The sequence below is a fragment of the Uloborus diversus genome, chromosome 10, assembly GCF_026930045.1.
Source record: "Uloborus diversus isolate 005 chromosome 10, Udiv.v.3.1, whole genome shotgun sequence".
NCBI lineage: Eukaryota > Metazoa > Arthropoda > Arachnida > Araneae > Uloboridae > Uloborus > Uloborus diversus.
In genome coordinates this window covers 63,697,425-63,716,657 of record NC_072740.1, presented here as the reverse complement: position 1 = coordinate 63,716,657, position 19,233 = coordinate 63,697,425, and the positions used below count along the sequence as shown (strand labels likewise).

Sequence of the window (19,233 nt, the reverse complement as noted above, 5' to 3'; positions counted from 1 at the left end):
AATCAAGTTTTAGATTGTTAGACATTGCAAAATGTAGCCCAATCAGCAACTTTTCACTGATGCTCCTCTCTCAGAATCTGGGGGGGGGGGGGGGGATGCGGTTAAGTAGCACTGTAATATTTTTTGAATGACTTCCACTCTCATGCAAACTGATTTTGCAAAGCACTGTGTAAAAGAAAACAGAAATTTTTTTTTTGGTCTTTTTGCTGGATTTTCATGCATGAAATGAAAACAAAACTTTCATAAGAGCTTAGACTTAAAAGTAGCTAAAAGTAGCTACCTTCGAGATGTAGAGGTCACTTAGCATTGGAAAACGCTTATAACTTTGGGACCCAAGAAAACTTTGAGATAAAGGAATACTTGAGTTATCGAAAGTTGACTGAAGTTTGTATAAATGAATTGATGTCTTCAATTTAAAAAAAAAAAAAGGAAAAAATCTAAAAGGTCAGGCTATTAATTTCCAGAACCGACGTAACTGTAAGAGAATGAAAAGTTGAAAGATGGCGCTAATGATTGCATATTGAAGAGCATTTTCTTGCGCATGAACACTGCACCCCGTAGCCCCCCGTGCCTACCGCGTTTGCAGTTTACCAGTTTTAGATGCCCAAAATGACTCGGGCAAATGGGGCCACAGGGACAATTCAACCCCGGGATTCAACCATAGGAAAAGAGGCACTTTTGCCGAGAGTCTGAAACCAAGAACATAGCTGTGTTTATTCCAGGTGTGATTACAAAGTTTGTTACAATATTTACCTGCTTTTGAGCTAGAGGGATGTTTTATGTTAATAATGCAACATGTTACATGGAGGAGGTGCATAATTCAAATTACAAACAGATGCAAGTTTCTTGTATCCATGCAGATGACAAATTGCACAATTTCACAACGTTCAATCAACAAATTATAAAATACAGATACAGAACTATTTTTCAGGGTTACACTATTATACCAATACAGCAGGTAAACAGAACAGAACAATAAGATGACAATTCCTTAAAGTAGTAGATATGTATGTAAAATTATATGCGTGATAATTATACGTTAATTATATCTGTTAATAAATAATATTAACGTGAAGAACTGAATAATATATGAAATAATAAATATATGAAAAAAAAAAAATTAAATAAATAAAATAAGAATAAAGAAAAACTAGATAAATAAAAACTACGTTCCTTGAAATAGGTATCCCTCTTAGAGAGAAGGAGAAAAAGAAAGTTCATTAGTGAACGGGAATGAAGGTGAGATAAGGCTGTGAGAATGTTTTGGCTGTCAGTTTTGAGAGGATTTTTCCTTATATGGCGTTAGGTTGTTAGTGAACAATCAAATAGGAAATGCTCTGGTGTGCCTATCTCTCCGCATGAGCAAGCCGATGTGTCAGCAAGTGAGAACCTGTGTAGGTAAGAGGGAAAGGGACCATGTCCCCCGAGAAGAAAACTGTTTCAAATCGGTCCTTAACTCGTGGAGTTAGACGGACTGACCCGAAAAATCCAAATACTCTGTGGCCTGTATCTCCGTTTGTCCAGCAGTACTGCCAGTCCTCTAGCAGCTGTCTGAGTAAGTAGGAAAGTATCGCTGATTTGGGAAGAGGAAGGGATGTTGTGTTTGAGAAGTTGATATCGTCCGCTGCCTCCCTGGCTAAACGATCAGCCTGATCATTGCCGACGTTGTTCGAGTGTCCCTTCACCCAGTGTAATTGCATGGACTTGTTGGCAAGGAGGAGCTTTTGAATACTGGATGCAATAATATTCCGTTGAAAAGGGTTCCGCAGAGTCTGTAAGGCCGACCGGCTGTCTGAAAGGATCTGGAAGGACTCCGCCGAGATTGTCTCGGAGTATTCAACAGCTTTTTCGAGGGCGAATAATTCTGCCTGGAATATGCTGTTATCCTTATGAAGTCTTGTGCTCCATGTATGGCATATTCTGCTACCTTTGTAATACACATAGGCTGCCAATGTACCCTGTGGGGTGCGAGAGCCATCTGTGTATATTCGATGCATAAGCAGTGCAAGCGGCGCCATTCTGAAGCAAGTGGTTTTTGTGGAAAGGCACATTAAAACATAGCTCTTCAATTCCTGTTATCACCATACTGCACACTTTTGCAATTAATTCCAGCATGTATGGACTGCGGCGGACCTGCGTGTGGATCATCATTGACGATTTTGCGCCTATCCTGAAAGTGTTTAAACCATTGAAAAATTCAAGTGAACTTGCTTCAACATTTCATATATTTCTACAGCTGTCTTGCACAATTTGAAGCAAAATTCAATGTTAATACTTTGCTCCATTTTCACTTTGATGACAGGTATTTGGAGCTATGTTTTAATGCGTTTTCCCGTGAGAACCACTTTAGAATGACGCTGATTGCACTGCACATGCGCAAAAAAATGCTCTTCAATATGCAATCATTAGCACCATTTTCCGGCTTTTCGTTCTCCTACAGTTACGTCAGTCCTGGATATTAATAGCTGGACCTTGTAGTACTGTGAATAAGGTCTTCAAAAAACGAACTTAAATTTTTTAGTGAGATTTTAAAGCCAATTCATTATTTTTTACAACTTACTAACGATCATATTTATCAGCCAACTCAAACCTCTGCTAGACACCTGAAAGCCCTCTACCACAATATGTCTTTATTGGATGATTTGGGAGTCTGCTGCTGAATAATATCGCAAAATTATTTTTATATGCTAGTGTGCAAGAAAGCCTTTAGTTTTATTCAATTCTTTAATGCAGCCTGAAAGCTATGAACACAATTTTTAGTTTCATGGAAAACTTCTACATATTATAATGTTGATTACAGAACAATGCTGGTTAAGTGTATTTACTTAGGAGGCTCTGAAAATACAATAAAACCACTTAAGAAACTATCCTTCAATGAAACTTTGACTGATTGTGTAAATAAATTGAATGTTAAGTTAAGGAATTATAAAAAATAATTCAAAAATTAAAAATTTTCAACATTGATGGTTATTAAATCAATTATGTTCAAAACATAAATTAATGAATCCTTCTTATTGGTAGAAGAAAGTTTCAAACAGCAGTTTGGATGCCTGAGAAAGGTTCAAATTGGTTGGTGAATGAGAACATTGCTTGTTATTAAATCAAGATGGTAACATAATTAATGAAGCTTTCTTAATGGTTGAAGAAGGCATCAAACGGCAGTTTAGGTGCCTGACAGAGGTTGAAATTGGTTGGTGAAAGATAAACTTCAAATTTTACCTTTACAATTTTAAATTATTTTATCACAAATATCACAGCATATACATTATAGTGAGAATTTTACGGATGCAAGAAACTTTTGTACTTAAAAAAAAAAGAAAAACAATAGTAACATTTTGTGGTGCTTAAATACATTGCATCAGGATCGTTTTAAAGCCCATTTTGTATTGCAACCTGAATTCATTAAATACTCACTTTTTATGATGCCAAAGAGTATTTTCAACTTAGTTCATCAGTATTTACAAAATAACCAAAGCAACTTTCTAGTTCAACTTATGAATAAAAAATTGATACACCTTGAACTAAAATCAGGAACATTTCAAATGTTCTTTGACACACAACTACAATTTTTTTGTTTTTTTTTAAAGCCTTCTGTCTCAAAAAAAAAAAAAAAAAAATCAACACATGAACTTTGTTCATAAAATGCTTTACATCACAGTACCAAACAAATCTTCGAATTCCTTTGTTTTCAGAAATGATTTGCACATAACATGACTATAAATGACTTATAATACTTCAATGATCTTCAGGTGCAGGTTCTACTTTATAGCTCTATAATGCAACACCAAATCATTTGAACTTTTCCAAATGAAGTGCCGAACAGTTCTCAAGTCCATATTGGGATCTAATACCTATTGTAGGGAAAGGGGAGGCATCAGATGAGTTATATGCACACTTAAAATGACACATAAAATAAAATAATAATAAAATGAAATAAAAAATCAGAAAATTCAATATTTTGAAGAAAAAAATGTTTAAATTACAAATAACTGTTTAAAAAGATTTTTCATTTTGAAATACCAGGTTTCATTTTCTTTTCAGTTGCCCTAACCAAATTGTAAGTGTCATTTTTAAGATCATTTTAACTTTAAGAATAATAAAACTTAAAAGTTGATTTTCCGTACCACACTCCAAAACAACTTTTTGCATGTAAAAAAAAAATTTTAAATGTCTATGGGAACTTGCTTTACAATCGTTTAAGGCAGTGGTTTCCTATCTGTGCGGCGCACCTCCCTAGGGAGGTATGGAACAATAGTAAGGAGAGGATGCAGCTGTAACCAACACATAATTTTTAACTCGTAACAGGGGAAGTGAAAAAGTAGGACGTAACGGGGGACGGGAGTTCTCAGAGACCGCACTATTTAAATTTTTTTTTTTAATCGTGTAATTAAGATACAGTCCCGATTTTCCCTCAGATTTTCTTTGAACTTTTATTAGCACGGGGAAAAAATATTTTTTAACTTTGAATCGAAATATACCTTTTCCGAGGAAATTTTGCTAGAGTCTTAAGATTTTTCGAGAAAGTCATATGCTGCAGTAAATAACTCACTGTTCGTAATAAAAGTGAATCTATTATTTAGTAATTACTTCATTTTAGTTATTTAATATATACAGCACATTTTAGTACCAGAAAATTGATTATATCAAGTTACGGGAATATTTTGACAACCCTTTAACTACTAGTATTTCACGTCGTATTTCGAGAAATAATTGTCCATAGAACATCATTGCGTAATGTTTGTGAACATTTAAAACAACTCCCAACCTCATCTAGAATATTTTGCATCTCTTCCACATAACGCAAATAAGATTAAATGAACCTATATCCGCAGTTTCTAACGTTAAGAGTCATGTCTACTACTGGCGAAAATTGTAACATTGAAGGGCAGGTGCAGTCTCACAGACCGCTTCTAAGAATGCAATGAAACTTAAACCAGATGCACTTGCCTAACAATACTGATAAGCAAGGAGGGTGTTTAAGGACACAAAACAAAAAGCTACTCGGAAAAACCATTCAATCAGACTGAAACAGAGGTGATCGGATGAACTTTCGAGCGGTCTGTGAGACCGCACCTCCCCTGTTAAGGGTTAACACACACACAATTTAAAAAAGAAAATTTAATTGGTGTCAAATAATAAAAATCAGACAAACGTCATTGCTATGGCATTAGGATTTGAGTGCCTACATTAAGAACACAGATATATTTTTAACAATATTTATATCATGGTTTAAGAAAATTTGCATTTAAAAGTAATCCTACACATTGCAATAATATAATAATTCACTAATACTGTAGTTCAAACACACATTTCTCTGCAATTTCGTACAAGTTGTCAAAGCAGTAAAATTATCAACTCACATTAAAATATACATAATGATGAAATATGTTTTGGAGCATTGAGATGCAAATTCCCAAAATTTTAAAACTGTTGAAACAAAGACCCCTGCCTTTTTTTCTGTAAAAATTGGGAAAAAAAAGGAAATTTTACCAATTAAAATATAGTTTAATGGTTACATTTTCTTACAAAACTAAAAAAAGAACTACATGTTCAAAAATATATACAGTACGTATTATTTTTTTTTCTTAGAAATATGAATAGAACTTTTAGTATTAAAAGCCTTTCTGCTTTCTGCCAGTATATTTCTAAATTCAAAACATCAAAAATTACCCTAATTAGCGCAGTTATCATTCAGCACTGAATTATGAGTAAGGTCTGATTTTTATAAATTACTAAATCAATGACAAAAATGTTTTTTTTTTTTTTTTTTTTTTTTTTTTAAACAAGTTGTTTTTCTTTCTGTATAAAAAGTTTGTTACATGCATTTACATACAATTGTCCAGTGCTGGATTTACCTATAAGCTAAACAAGCTATAGCTTAGGACACCTGGTTTGTTTAGGCCCCTAACTTCTGAAAAATTGCATGATCTGAAGAAATGCATTTAACTGAACCAATTCTTCCTTGAAGAATGGACAAATGTGAAGGAAAAAAGAAAAAACATGTAGGCAGAAAATTTTACACAACACAAGATGCGTCAATTGGCACAACTTTCATTTTCGAGGAAGACCCTGCAACAAGAGTTTGTTACGATTCGGCGCAACCATTTCGTCTCCAGCCATTTTGGTGCTCAATTCTTGCATTCTGAACTTTTTGAATGTCAGAAATATCAATTTAAAAAATGTTGGGGAGGAATGATGAGGATTTGGAGCTCTAGAAACTTGTTAAAAAATATTCTAAATTTTGCACTGTAGGGGAAATGGGGGCACGTGATACATGCTGCTACAATAACTGCTAAAAAAAATCTCGAAAATTCTCGAGTAATGGAAGTCTCACTCCCACATCTTTAAAACTTTTCGAGTGATGCAAAGCCATTTTGTGTTTCTGTGGTGATAATTTCTATGTTCTAGCAGTTGTTGTTTATAATTTCATTGCTGTCTTCTTCATGTGAAAACCATTTTTAAACTTAACTAAAAAGCTAAAGCTCACTATTACAACTCATTGGATGAAAATTTAGGTAATCTTAGAGCAATGTTTGTTCTTTTTTTTAATTGAGTATGAATGGTTCATTTTTGAAAGTTATTTCTAAACACTTATAGTTATTTTTCCACAACCAATTTATAAATGTATAGTTAATTTCTTTAAAAAAATTGATTCCCTATTTTCATGATTTACATATTAAAAATTATTTTTTTTTTTGGCGTTAATGAATAGTTTGTCAAATATTTAGTATTTTAGAACATTTTTTAAAGGAAATAAAAAGTTACAAAACTTATTTTAATAAAAAATACAAGCTTAAAATCAATTTTTAATACATCATCTTCTTTATGAAGCTTAAAAGCAATATATAGTAAGAATAATCCTTACATAATAAACTATTCTTTGTTCTATGTAGTCCTATAATTTTTTTCTTGTCTAATACAGTTTTAAGAGCATACTACGAAACTTTCATCAAGTTTTGAAGTTTTGAGGGAAAATATTTTCTTATTGACACACTACTGAACTGACACAGTATAGGTTACTGACAGAGTATAATATAATTTACAAACCCTTCACTGCAATTCGTATCTACGTTAGAGCTTAATATTATTAATAAGTTTTTCTTGGAAATAATGATGAATGTCCTGCCTTTTTAACCTTGTTCAGATTCGTCGGGACTTATTCACATATGCGCCCTGCAGTGGCACATGTGAACAATTGAAGAAATTTTTTGAAAATAACATTTCGTAAAGAAATATTTTTTTTTTTTTTTTAAATCTTAAAAAATTCTACGACACAAAGAAAAGGCTGGTCAATCCTAGGGACAATTTTGCTCTGCAAAATTTATATTTTTAATAAATAAAGAAATTAAAAAAAAGTTCATATTTCACTCTTTTTGCCCTACGTATGTACAAAATGAAATTCATAAACTAAAAATAGATTTTTAATGGGTTGCGAGAAATTTGTTTCATGCCAAAACAGTCGAGCGGAAACGGTAGGGCCAAAATGGGTTTCTCCCCAAAATGGCTGCGCAGAATATTCCCACTTCAGTGCAACAATGGGCAATGCAGCTAGTTTTTTATAAGTCATGAATTGTATGAATTGCTAGGATGCTACTTTCTCATTATTTATTTTCTAAATCTCTACTGTGTTCCTTTTGAAGCATATTTTACTATTGATCATTTTACATTTTGCTCTGTTTCTGCTTGTGGGTTGGAGGATGATCAAAAACTCACTAGTCTTCAAAGTTCCCAATCAAAATCAATGTCTGCTCGATAAATTTTTTTGTGACACATATGTTTCATATATTGCTAATTATTTAATCTTGTATTCAATACTTTCGAAGTTCTTTTGTTACTGGTTGTCTTTATCTTACCTCACAACATCGTCCATCTGTTTAACAAAAGAAAAAAAACTACCTCTATTTTTTTTTGTTTTCTGCCCAACTTGAAATTGTGCGGAAAAAAAAAAAAAAAAAAAAAAAAAAAAAAAAAAAAAAAAAACGAATTTTGATGTCTTGAATTCAAATTATGTCTTCTTTGCAATCACGAGTGTGTGTGTGTATGTAGGCGTGTGTGTTTGTGCCCAGGCATGAGTGTGTGGGTATGTAGGTGTGTGTATGCATGAGTGTTTGTGTCTGTGTGCAGGCATGAGTGTGTGGGCATGTGTGTGTATGCATGAGTGTGTTTGTGTCAGTGTACATGCATGAGTGTGTGGGTATGTAGGTGTGTGTATGCATGAGTGTGTTTGTGTCTGTGTGTATGTATGAGTGTGTATTTATGCGAGTGTTTGTGTCTGAGTGCAGGCTTGAGTATTGTGTGTGTATGCATGCATATGTGTATAGGATATGGACGCAACCTGGAGACGGTGCTTGCTAGAGCAGCAGCATCAGGTGGGGCTGGTCGATGGTGCTGCTGCTGAGGAAGGCAGGGGGGGGGGGGAAATAAAATCATAGGACATCAAAACAGTCAAATGAAAACAATGAGCAATGTGATTGCTCAAAAAAAAAAAAAAATGTTTTAAAGAGAAATTTGTAGTTTATTTAATTTTTAGCTTAAAATAGGTGCTTCTTACTAGGTTAGAAAACTTCTGTAAAACAATAATATCAAGTATTAAAATGTCAGACTGAAAAATGCAAATGAAGTGCTTTAAATAATTTTTACTATTTTAGAATTCTTGAAAAATAAGTACATAAGTCTTTGAAACTCATTTAAAAGGGGCTCATTTTTCTTTCTCATCAAGGGATAGCCACACAAAATGTAGCACCAAGGAGTAGTCAGAATGAAAGGAAATTTGCACAAGCGATGATTGATACTAAAAAGTGATTGTAAAAAGAAAGCAAAATGATTATTTATAAATGATGACTGGAAAAATACAAAATAAATAGAGGAGAACCCTGTTGAGCCATCTCTGGTGTGAATTTATGAAGCGATACAGTCAAGCGTTTAGACATAGCAGTCGGTATGACGTTCTACGTTATTGTGTATCATAGTAACTCTAAACGTGACACTAATTCGATCAAACTCAAATGCTGTCCAATTTATCATCTTAAGTGACCCCAGGTATGCTTGATTTGTGACAAATTGGGGCATCACAAAGTCCAATGAAAGTGATAATGAGGAAGAAAATGTCCCCTGACACCCTTGCTGTATGTGACCGAGCCTTGTCCTGTTATAAAATGCTTCTGGGAGCCATTTTCTGCCATGAGTGCCAATACATGATTGAGGCAGGACACTAATGTATCATTATGCTACCATGGTGCTGTTCTGGGAAAGATGAAGCATTCGAAAAAATTTTAACTGAAAAAGAACCTCCACCCACACTAATTTCATGGTGCTGGGGATCAATATTAAGGGTGCCCATTAGGGTGGGTCGAAAAACTTTTTTTTTCTAATCAATTTTTAATAACGTGGAAAACTTGCGCATTCACATCCTAGTAAAGAGAAAAATAATTTAAAAATTTATAAATTATTTTTGAAATTGAGCAAGAGCCTTCAAGTTCAGAACAAATAGAAAAAAAAATCTGCAATTTTTAAAGACGTTTACTTTTTTGGAAAAAAATAATTTACTTTATTTCTAATAGTATAAAAAATACACTTTGTGGTTACCAAAATGTATAGGAAAAACTTGGGGGAGTATTATCGATCATTTGAATTCACGCAGAAAGCCTTAAAATACCATTTTTAAAGTAAAAATTATATTATTAAAAAAATTCTCAAGCAGACATAAAGCCATAAAAATTTACTATTAAACATCCTCTTTGATGTTTTATATGCATTTCTCTTGTGCTGAAATGAGTCAAAACGTGCAGGACTGCCATTTTTAATTTTTCCAGGTTAGGGGGGGTTGCAACAAAATTGTGTAAATTCAATGTAAGTTTCAACGGAAAACAGCAAAAATCACACCCCATCCAAATGTAAATAGTTTACTTCTCAATGCCGTGGTGAAATGAGCCGCCAGTATTACCTCACCTTGGATTCTTCAAGCTTTCATTAATTAATTTTCAAGCCGCAGATTGTTCTCAACTTTGATAAGAAGTCAGAATTTAAAGAACTTCAGTATCACCCAAATTGATTGGTTGATTAGGTAGGGTGGTGAACTGGACTCAACTTGCTGTCACCTCCACCTGATGAGGCTTGGCATTTAGGCGGTCAGGGGTGGTCTATTGCCCCTACTACGACCTTGAGAAATAAAAATGTAATTACATTTGGGAGGGTATGAGTTTTGCTGTTTTCCATTGAAACTTCCATTGAATTTGCATCCTTTGACCCCTCAAGTTGTCATTTGACCTTTTACCCTTCAAGTTGCTTGCATATCTGCCTTTTTGCTTTTGTGGGATGTCCTTTGATACATAAGCTCACTTATTTTGCATTGAAAAAGCTTTTAATTGTAAATCCAAAACAGGTGTCGGCAGTAATTTGCAATTTGTGCAATTTAACTTCTTCATTTCTTTTTTTACTAGTCTAAGATGATAAAATTAAATTGATCATCGATAATAAGAAAACATGAATGAAGCAATTTCAGATGTTCTCTTTCAAAAATGAAGGGTAATTAATCATCACAAAACAATATTTTAAAAACATAAAAGGGAAAGTTTCAAGATAACGTTTCATTTAAAAAGTCACATTGATAAAATCTGGATAATGGTAAAATATCAATTTATCTTATTTCTCTCTGTTACCTGATCTTGACATAACAATTCAACTTTTTCTTCAGCTATTGATGTTCTTTCTTCATCCTTTTCAGATTCTCCTTTTTCTTGTCCACCAGAGCCCCCAGATTGACTCGCAGTTTGTGATCCAGCATCCGACCCAGCACCCATAATTTTTTCGTATACATGCTCAATTACTTTTCGCACCTGTAGCATATCACTAGCAGACAAACGTTCTCTGAAAATATCAAACAATTTGCATGAAACATCAAAATGTACCAAAAATTTAATCTATGGCTAAATTAAAAATATACAGGCAGAAATATTTTTTACAATATCCTCAAAAAAAAAAAAAAAAAAAAAGACTCATCAAGTTTTCTGTGGAAAAGAAAAAAAAGAGAGGAAATAACATTTTATGCTAGCGGACATGGGTCATCATGCCTTCAACAGCATTTTACAGTATTAACGGCAATACAAATTAAGCATCAACACAAACTTTTTATTTCAGAGTCAAACAATGAATAAACTAACATTATCCCATGATACATACGGGATCTAGTATAAAATAGCTTTCTTACATCAAAATGCAATAAATCAAAATTTAAGAAACAATGTTTATAATTTTTAATAATGCAAGTAAGAATCAAAAGTATACACAGAATAAGCCATATTTTGCCATTTCACATAATGCCTACTAGTATATAAGCAAGTATGTTGACAATTTCTATCCGCATGTTACCTTCAGGTCTTGGAAGGGTCTTTTGACAGTCGTAAGAAAAGCAGAATTTCAGAATATCCTATAAAAATTTGCTAGGGTTGAAATCAGGGGAGCAGGTTTCTTTCTATAGAATTTATCAATACTTCTTTTATAAAACACTTTGAATGCATATTATATTTAAATATGATTACCTTCATCAGGTGTATTATATGAAGAATGCATTAGGTCAGACCAAATGCAGAAAATGTTCAATATTTTGTGATTAGAACAATTGTAAAAACAAGAACAAATTAGAAAAATTATATTTAGAATAAAAATATACAAAGAAAAAAAAAAACTTTAATAATGTGTTAAGCATTAGTCCATCACTTAAGCGTTTAAACATTAAATACAATTTTCTGAAATCTTCACAAAAATGTAGTTATGAAATCTGGTGTATATTAGTCTAGTAAATCTTACTTTCTCAATGGCTTCGCCCCTGATAACTGTTGCGGTAAAAGGTAAAATGGAATTTTGTTGAATCGTGGCATGTTCTTCTGAAATGTAAAACAAAAGATAAAGACTGTTCATAGAATACAAATTTATTTTCAATTGCAATTTTAATGAAATTACACACACATATTTTTATGCAGAAAAACATTAAAAATATTATGCATAGTTGAAATTTGTTGCTATTTAATTATTTCGAAGTTTATGGCTCAGATTACAAACTTTATGTTAAAATACATTTTTATTAACAGCACTGCACTTAAAATTAAATTTGAGTTAACAAAGAAATTCATTTTTGAAAAGGTTAGAAATTAGAAGTATGTGAAGTTCATTTCAAAAAAAAAAAAAAAAACATAGGGGAAAAGGGGGCAAATGTGAACACGGGGCAAATGTGAACATGGTGTGTTTTACTAAGATCGCTTCAAGCAAAAAATCTGGAAAAAATTCTCAAATAAGGACAGGACTTTTCTTCAAGTGAAAACATTTTCAAAACAAACTGCAATGCTAAACCTAAGTGTTATAAGCCATTGTACGAACATTCAAGTAAATTTATGACAAAGTTTAAATTTTTTTATTAAATTAAAAATTCTTTATTTTTGTGAGTTAGCTCTAAAGTAGATGATGGGGCACTTGCGAACACAATATCTATGGGCACAATGAACAGTTCTCATAGTTGCTCTCTGTAATATGTATTATATTAGTGCAAGACTTTGTAAGTGTTAAAAAATGTGTAAATATTTATAATTATTATTTTCCTATAATTAGTTTGTAAATTTACTGTTAATGTTTATTAATATATTATTCAGTATTTATTTATTTATGTTTATTATTTTGATTTTTTAAATTTTTTGTTACTAAATTAATTAAATTTTTAATTTAGTCATTAATTTAGTTATATAATACTTACTGGATATAAAAAGACACAAAATATTTTCATTTAATTGAAAACTGAAGCTCAAAATCATTTAAAAATACAGTATCAAACAATGTATGAAGCTTAAAAGCAAAATATATATATAGAATAACCCTTACATAATAAAAAGTGCTTTGTATTAAATGGTCACATTAGTTTTTTCTAGTCAATTTAGTGATCAGAACAGGCTACGAGGCTTTAGAACTTGACAGTGAGCAGTTATATATTCGCCAAAAAATATTTTCTTAGTGGAACAATTACTGTACAATTGAAACTGATGCAGTATAGGTTACAAACACTTCAACGTATTTGTTATTTAGGTATATGTTTCATATTGAAGAATTTTCCTTTAAAATGTTATGCTTCTCTAGCATTTTTACTCATGTTCATATGTGCCCCAAGCCTGTTCACACATGCCTCTCCATAGGGGCACAAGTTAACTGAAGATGTTTCCTAAAAATACCATAAAGTATAAAAATATTTTTAAAAAAAATCCAGAAAAAAAAAATCCATGCCACAAAGAAAAGTTTTTTTCAATCATAGGGACACTTTTGCGTTGAGAAATTCATAATATTTTTTGAAAAGTAAAGAATTGAAAAAAATTGTTCACATGTTCCCCCTTTTCCCCTACTTGTGAAAATTTTTACTTCCAATTTGGACTTTAAAAGATTTGTTGGAAAATGGGTAAAAAGTTGCATCATTATATCTAGAATAAAATCTGACTTGACATTTTCAAATAAATGACATTTAACGGACGCCAGAGTTCATTGAAATGTTTCTGAATTAAGTATGTGTTGCTAAACCTTACATTATACACAGATCAATAAGAACTAAATTTAGAACTACAGGACTTCAAATAGGCCAGACATTCCAATGATTTCAAGGGTTTATTTGTTTAACTGTTTCATAATAACGTGACCACTTAGCAATATCATTTCAAAACTGCCTTAACTTGCTGTAAAAACAAAGAAAGCACAATTACAAGATGTGTTTGAATATGCAAATCAAATTGCATTGGCATAATTTCAACAACTTTCTAATTTGTCTGTATGATCCTTCTCAGACAAGTGTGACATCAACGTTCAACATTAAGTGAAAGTGAAAAATTACTATATATATGGAATGTATGCATTCAGGTGTAGAAAGGATCAACTTTAAAACATATAGAACATTTTTCATAGGAATTACAGGATATATATGACACCATCACTGACAATTTGCAAATTCTTGAAAAGCTTTTGCCTCCATTTTATGTTTTGTAAGTTTGTTTTTTATTGTTACTTGTATCAATAAGAGTTTGTGCAGCTTCTATTTCTTGCATGCACTTATGTTTGTTTTTTTTTCTTTAATTTCCACAATTTTATCTTTTTTGAAGGTATAAAAACTTTTTCTGTTGCCTGCGATTACGTTAGTATCATTTTCAGATTGTTCCATTTCTTTTTGAATTTGGATTTAGAGTATGTACTTTTATAAATGCATGCATTTATTGTTTTCCCAACCGCAACATATTTAATTAACTTTAAATCTCTTATAGCAACAAGGTTTAAAGAGGATCTTTCTCATATCAGTAAAAAATTTATCAACTGACTATGGGTCTCTGACCATATGAAAGCAGGGGCGTGCACAGGGAAGGGGAGGGGAGGGGGGGGGGGAGAAGTGACACCTTTTGGCCCGGGCTCAAACCTGAAGGGGCCACGAGATTTATAAAATGAGGGGTGAAACTTATGTAAGAACATAAGGGTAAACAATAAATATGGAGGGGTGCCTGTAAAAGTGATTTGTGACGGGCCCCGAAATTCCTGTGTACATCCCTGTGAGAAAGATCAAAATGACTTTTATTGCAAAAAATCCTAAGTACTTGTTTTTAGAAAATTAATCAGTGTTTCTCATTGCTAAAACATTTTTTTCATTAAGAATCAATTGGTTTCCAAACATCACCAAAGCCCCATTAATCAGAGATCTTATGGGCCATTCCACCGTCACATGCGGGACAAAAATAAGCTTAAATTTCATTAACATTTCGTCATATCTCTTAATATTTTAATGAAACAGGGGTAAGCAATTTTTTAAATCTTTACATTTGATACAAAGATACTCCTGACACAATTATATTTGTATTGAACAATTTTGATGTTTAATAAAATTTATTTACATGCATCATGTGCGGGACATCCAAAGTCAACCTATGGTAACTTGCTTATGAATAAGCTAATATTTTTGCTCTGTTAATGCAGCAATGACGAAACAAATTGCAGATTTTGAAAGTTATGGTTCCAAGGTAAAGGAAACATATCTCATTAGTTTAGAAATAATTATTTTAACCATTGAAAAAAATAATGTATATGCCCTTTCCATTGAAAACAGTTCTTTTGTCCCACATGTGACGGCTCCTATATTTCATAAATAAGAAATAATTTTTAAAGAAAGTTTTTGCTTAAGAAGTCACACATGCATTTGTGATTTCTTAAGCAACAAAATTTTGTTCATCATCCTTATAAGTTATTATTTTTTATGAAATATATGAAGCGTCACGCGCCAGACAAAATTACCGTTTACCGTGGAATGGCCCTTATCATGGTTTACTTAACTAATGCTAGTTTGTTAATGGAATATCCCATTGTTATTCAGGATAAGACATCTTGCAGATAGCAATGTAGCTTTGGAATGTTCCTTCCTAACAAGAAGATGCAAAATTTTTTAAATTCTGAAAAGCCAATTTTCTAATTATAAACTTGTCTACAAATATAGGGTTATATTAATGTAGAACTCTTTAGCATTAGCTTAAAATTCATTCTAAATATGACAAAGTTTACTCTTCAGTTTTTTTCTTTTGTTTTAGAAATCAATACCTACATTAAAATATGTTAAACAGACCACATTATTTTGCACATTAATATCAGCACATACGTATTTGTTTGTGCTGATAGCACTGTGGTGGGGGGGGGGGGGGACATTTCATTGACAAAGCATCTCATAATTTTTATTAATAGTTACCATTCATTAAAAAATTTAAATAGTTAGGGGTCCGTTCAGATTCCAAAACTTTACATTTATCTGTCATTTTAAAGCAGTCTTGAATTATTTCCCTTCAAGATTTAAAGAACATATGCATCAAATATCAAAAAGTTTTTTATGATCATTTAAAAAAAATATATTGGATTAAAAATCAAATTACAGGATGACATCTTACGATTCTAACCATTACACTTATGATAAGAAAAATGTAAACAAATGCTATGCTAGATGCTAAAAAATCAATTATTATAAAAGAGCAAGTTTGGAACATCTTTTAACTATTATACATCTACAGAAAGCAATCTTAATTCAATGGAAAAATAATAACATATAAAATAAAAATTAAAAAGGGAAGAAAAATAATCAATTCATTTTTATTATTTTATGACTAAAGTACAGATAGAATTTTATCGGTGATGTCTGAAAATCTGATTCATTTTGCAAGTTTACTTTTTTAAGAATAAAAGAAAATTCAGAAAATACTAATACTACTCACTAATATGAATATAAAATTTATTATTTCTATGTGTACTAACAAGTAAACCTTCTTTCCTAAAAATCTAGTTTCTGTACATGGTATGTATGTTATAACTGGAATAAACAGAAATATAGAACCTTAGTTAACAGACGTTATAGAATACAGCAGTTATGAGGGTTTATTAACAATATTCTGTAAAAATACTTCAAATTGCCCTATTTGAGTAATTACAAATGATTAGAGCCATTTAAAATTAAAATTTTTAATTAGTAGGGACCAAAACATATTATCACCCATAGATTCAAAGTTGATTCAATTTTTTTCTTCATTTGAAAAAGTTTTTATTTCAAATTGAAGCAGAATAGTTCAGTGGAAAAAAAAAGTTCATATGCTAAACACTTATAACATTTGATATAACACTCATAAACATTGATTTGAAGTTTTATCAACTACCTTGTTTCAGTTTTCAGCTCCATGATTCTAGATCATTATTATATTTGTTTTGCAACTGTGTCATAAGAAAAGAACCCCCCAGTACTGGGGTTACCCCCAGTAGTGTACCTGGGGGTGTGGCGCCTCTGGCGAACTTAAAAAATTGTGCCCCCCCCCCCAGCGTCGTTCCAATGGGAAGTCACTGGAGGCCACTGTGATCCCCATTTTTTTGGGGGGGGGGGGGGGGATGGGGAACATTTAAATAATTGATTTGACAAATTAGGAAACAATATTATAACTTTAATATTCTTATTTTCTGTTTTTAAACTATTTTCAATGCTGCCCAATTTTCCTTCGCAGTAGATGTTATGTACCATTCGGTAAAATTGGGATTTCATTCGGCATATTCAGAATTCTCCGCTTCGCAAAAATTTTAGTTCTCCCCCCCCCCATTTCACATAAATTCAATAAAACCAATAATATTTTCAACTTGTTAGTAAATAGTATAAATAATGTATGTTCTTGAACCAAATAAGAATTTTTAAAAAATCTGTTCCGTTTATAACAATGTATTTATTATTATTTTTTAAACAGTTAAACTTAAGAGAATTTGTTTCAAACCATTCAGAAAATGTACAATGAACATAATTACAAAATAAACAATACAATAAACATATTAAATAAGCATAATTAACACTTATTAAAAGAAAGGAAGAAACCTTAATTTTTTAAAAAATAAAAATCAAAGCATTTAAACAATTATATTATAATTAGGAAAACAAAGAAAATACAAAAAACATTGCTAATTCGAAAATGACTTACGAGGGTCGTCTGAAAAGTTTCCGACCTTGATATGAAGATGGCAGCACTAGTAGTTCAAAGTGGGGTGTCCTTATTTAGGCGTTCTTTGGTAGCTCGGAACCGAAATTGGCGCCAATTTGAGCTCAAATTGTTTGTTTGTCAGCCATTTTTTTGAGTTGATGTTACAGTTTTTGTGAAAATGGAAAAAATCGAATATCGAGCTGTCATTCGCTACTTGTTTTTGAAGGGGAATACGCCTGCCCAGATTAAAGAGGAGTTGGACGCTGTGTATGGGGACTCTGCTCCATCATCTACTACAGTCAAATTTTGGGTAGCAGAATTTAAACGTGGCCGTACCAGCTTGGGTGATGATGAACGTTCGGGTCGGCCCAAAACTGCTACCACTGACGAAAACATCGCCAAAGTTCATCAGATGGTGCTGGATGACCGTAGATTGAAGGTTAGGGAGATAGCAGAAGCTATGAATATCTCCAAGGAACGTGCTTGCCACATTTTGAACGAAGAATTGGGCATGCGCAAACTGGCCGCACGTTGGGTGCCGCGTTTGCTCACTTTGGACCAGAAACGGGTCCGAATGAACAGTTGCAATGCTCTGTTGGCGCTATTCCGGCGCAACAAAACGGAATTTTTCCGACGACTGATCACTGTAGATGAAACCTGGATTCACCACTACACCCCTGAAACAAAAACGCAGTCAAAACAGTGGACTGCAAAGGGAGAACCAGCTCCAAAAAAGGCCAAGACAGTTCCTTCTGCTGGGAAAGTGATGGCAACTGTTTTTTTGGATAGCCATGGAATTATATTCATAGACTATCTTGAAAAGGGTAAAACCATTACAGGAGCATACTATGCGACTTTACTTGACAAATTAAACAATGAAATTGAAGAAAAACGGCCTCATTTGAAAAAGAAAAAAGTCCTTTTTCATCAAGACAATGCTCCAGCACACACCTCAGCAGTTTCAATGGCCAAAATCCATGAATTGAAATATGAACTGATTGAGCACCCACCCTACTCACCAGACCTGGCCCCAAGTGACTTTTTCTTGTTCCCTAAGCTGAAAGAAGCTCTTGGGGGACAAAGGTTTTCTTCAAATGAAGAGGTAATCGACTTCGTGAACAGTTATTTCAAAGAGAAAGACTCATCGTACTATTTGGATGGGTTAAAAGGATGGGAGCATCGCTGGATCAAGTGTGTGGACTTACAAGGAGACTATGTTGAAAAATAATAGTCAACTTGGAAGGTAAATATTGTTTTTCTTCGTTAGGTCGGAAACTTTTCAGACAACCCTCGTAAAAACATGACCATTTAGGGGAGAGTGGCCCAAAGCGGGTAGGCCGTCATATGCACCCCCATGGTGTGTAAGCGGCGATGCATACGTATGTTGTGTTAACATGAACACTCCCGAGTTTTAATCAGTTCCAACAAAGCAGCAGTGAAGCGGCATGCCACAACCAGGCTTAAAATGAAAAAAAAAATATATATATACATTTCTTAAAAAAAAGGTTTTTTGTAACTTGGGATTAGTTGAAGAAAAGCTCATTTTTTTGATTGTCAATAATATTACATTATTCTGACACCATCTACCTACAAACTACAATAGTCATTTTGTTTGTTTCTTTTTTAAATTGAAAGTTATAATTACTGAAATGAAAATTGTGCCTTCGGGCAAAGCAGGTATAAGATTTAATCATATACAGTAAAACCTGTAAAGTTAACCACCCTTGTAAGTTGACCA

General features: G+C 32.6%; 1 protein-coding gene across 1 annotated transcript in view; it reads right to left on the bottom strand.

The window, feature by feature from the left end:
- Positions 1-3,758: 3,758 nt before the first annotated feature.
- LOC129231794 (WD repeat-containing protein 48-like) overlaps positions 3,759-19,233 on the bottom strand; it is a 64,419-nt gene continuing 48,944 nt past the window's right edge. Inside the window, exons 18-20 of the mRNA XM_054866169.1 lie at positions 11,806-11,882; positions 10,659-10,866; positions 3,759-3,851 (exon numbers count right to left, since the gene is read on the bottom strand). Coding sequence (XP_054722144.1) covers positions 3,759-3,851; positions 10,659-10,866; positions 11,806-11,882 — 378 coding nt within the window. The remainder of the gene's footprint in view (positions 3,852-10,658; positions 10,867-11,805; positions 11,883-19,233) is intronic.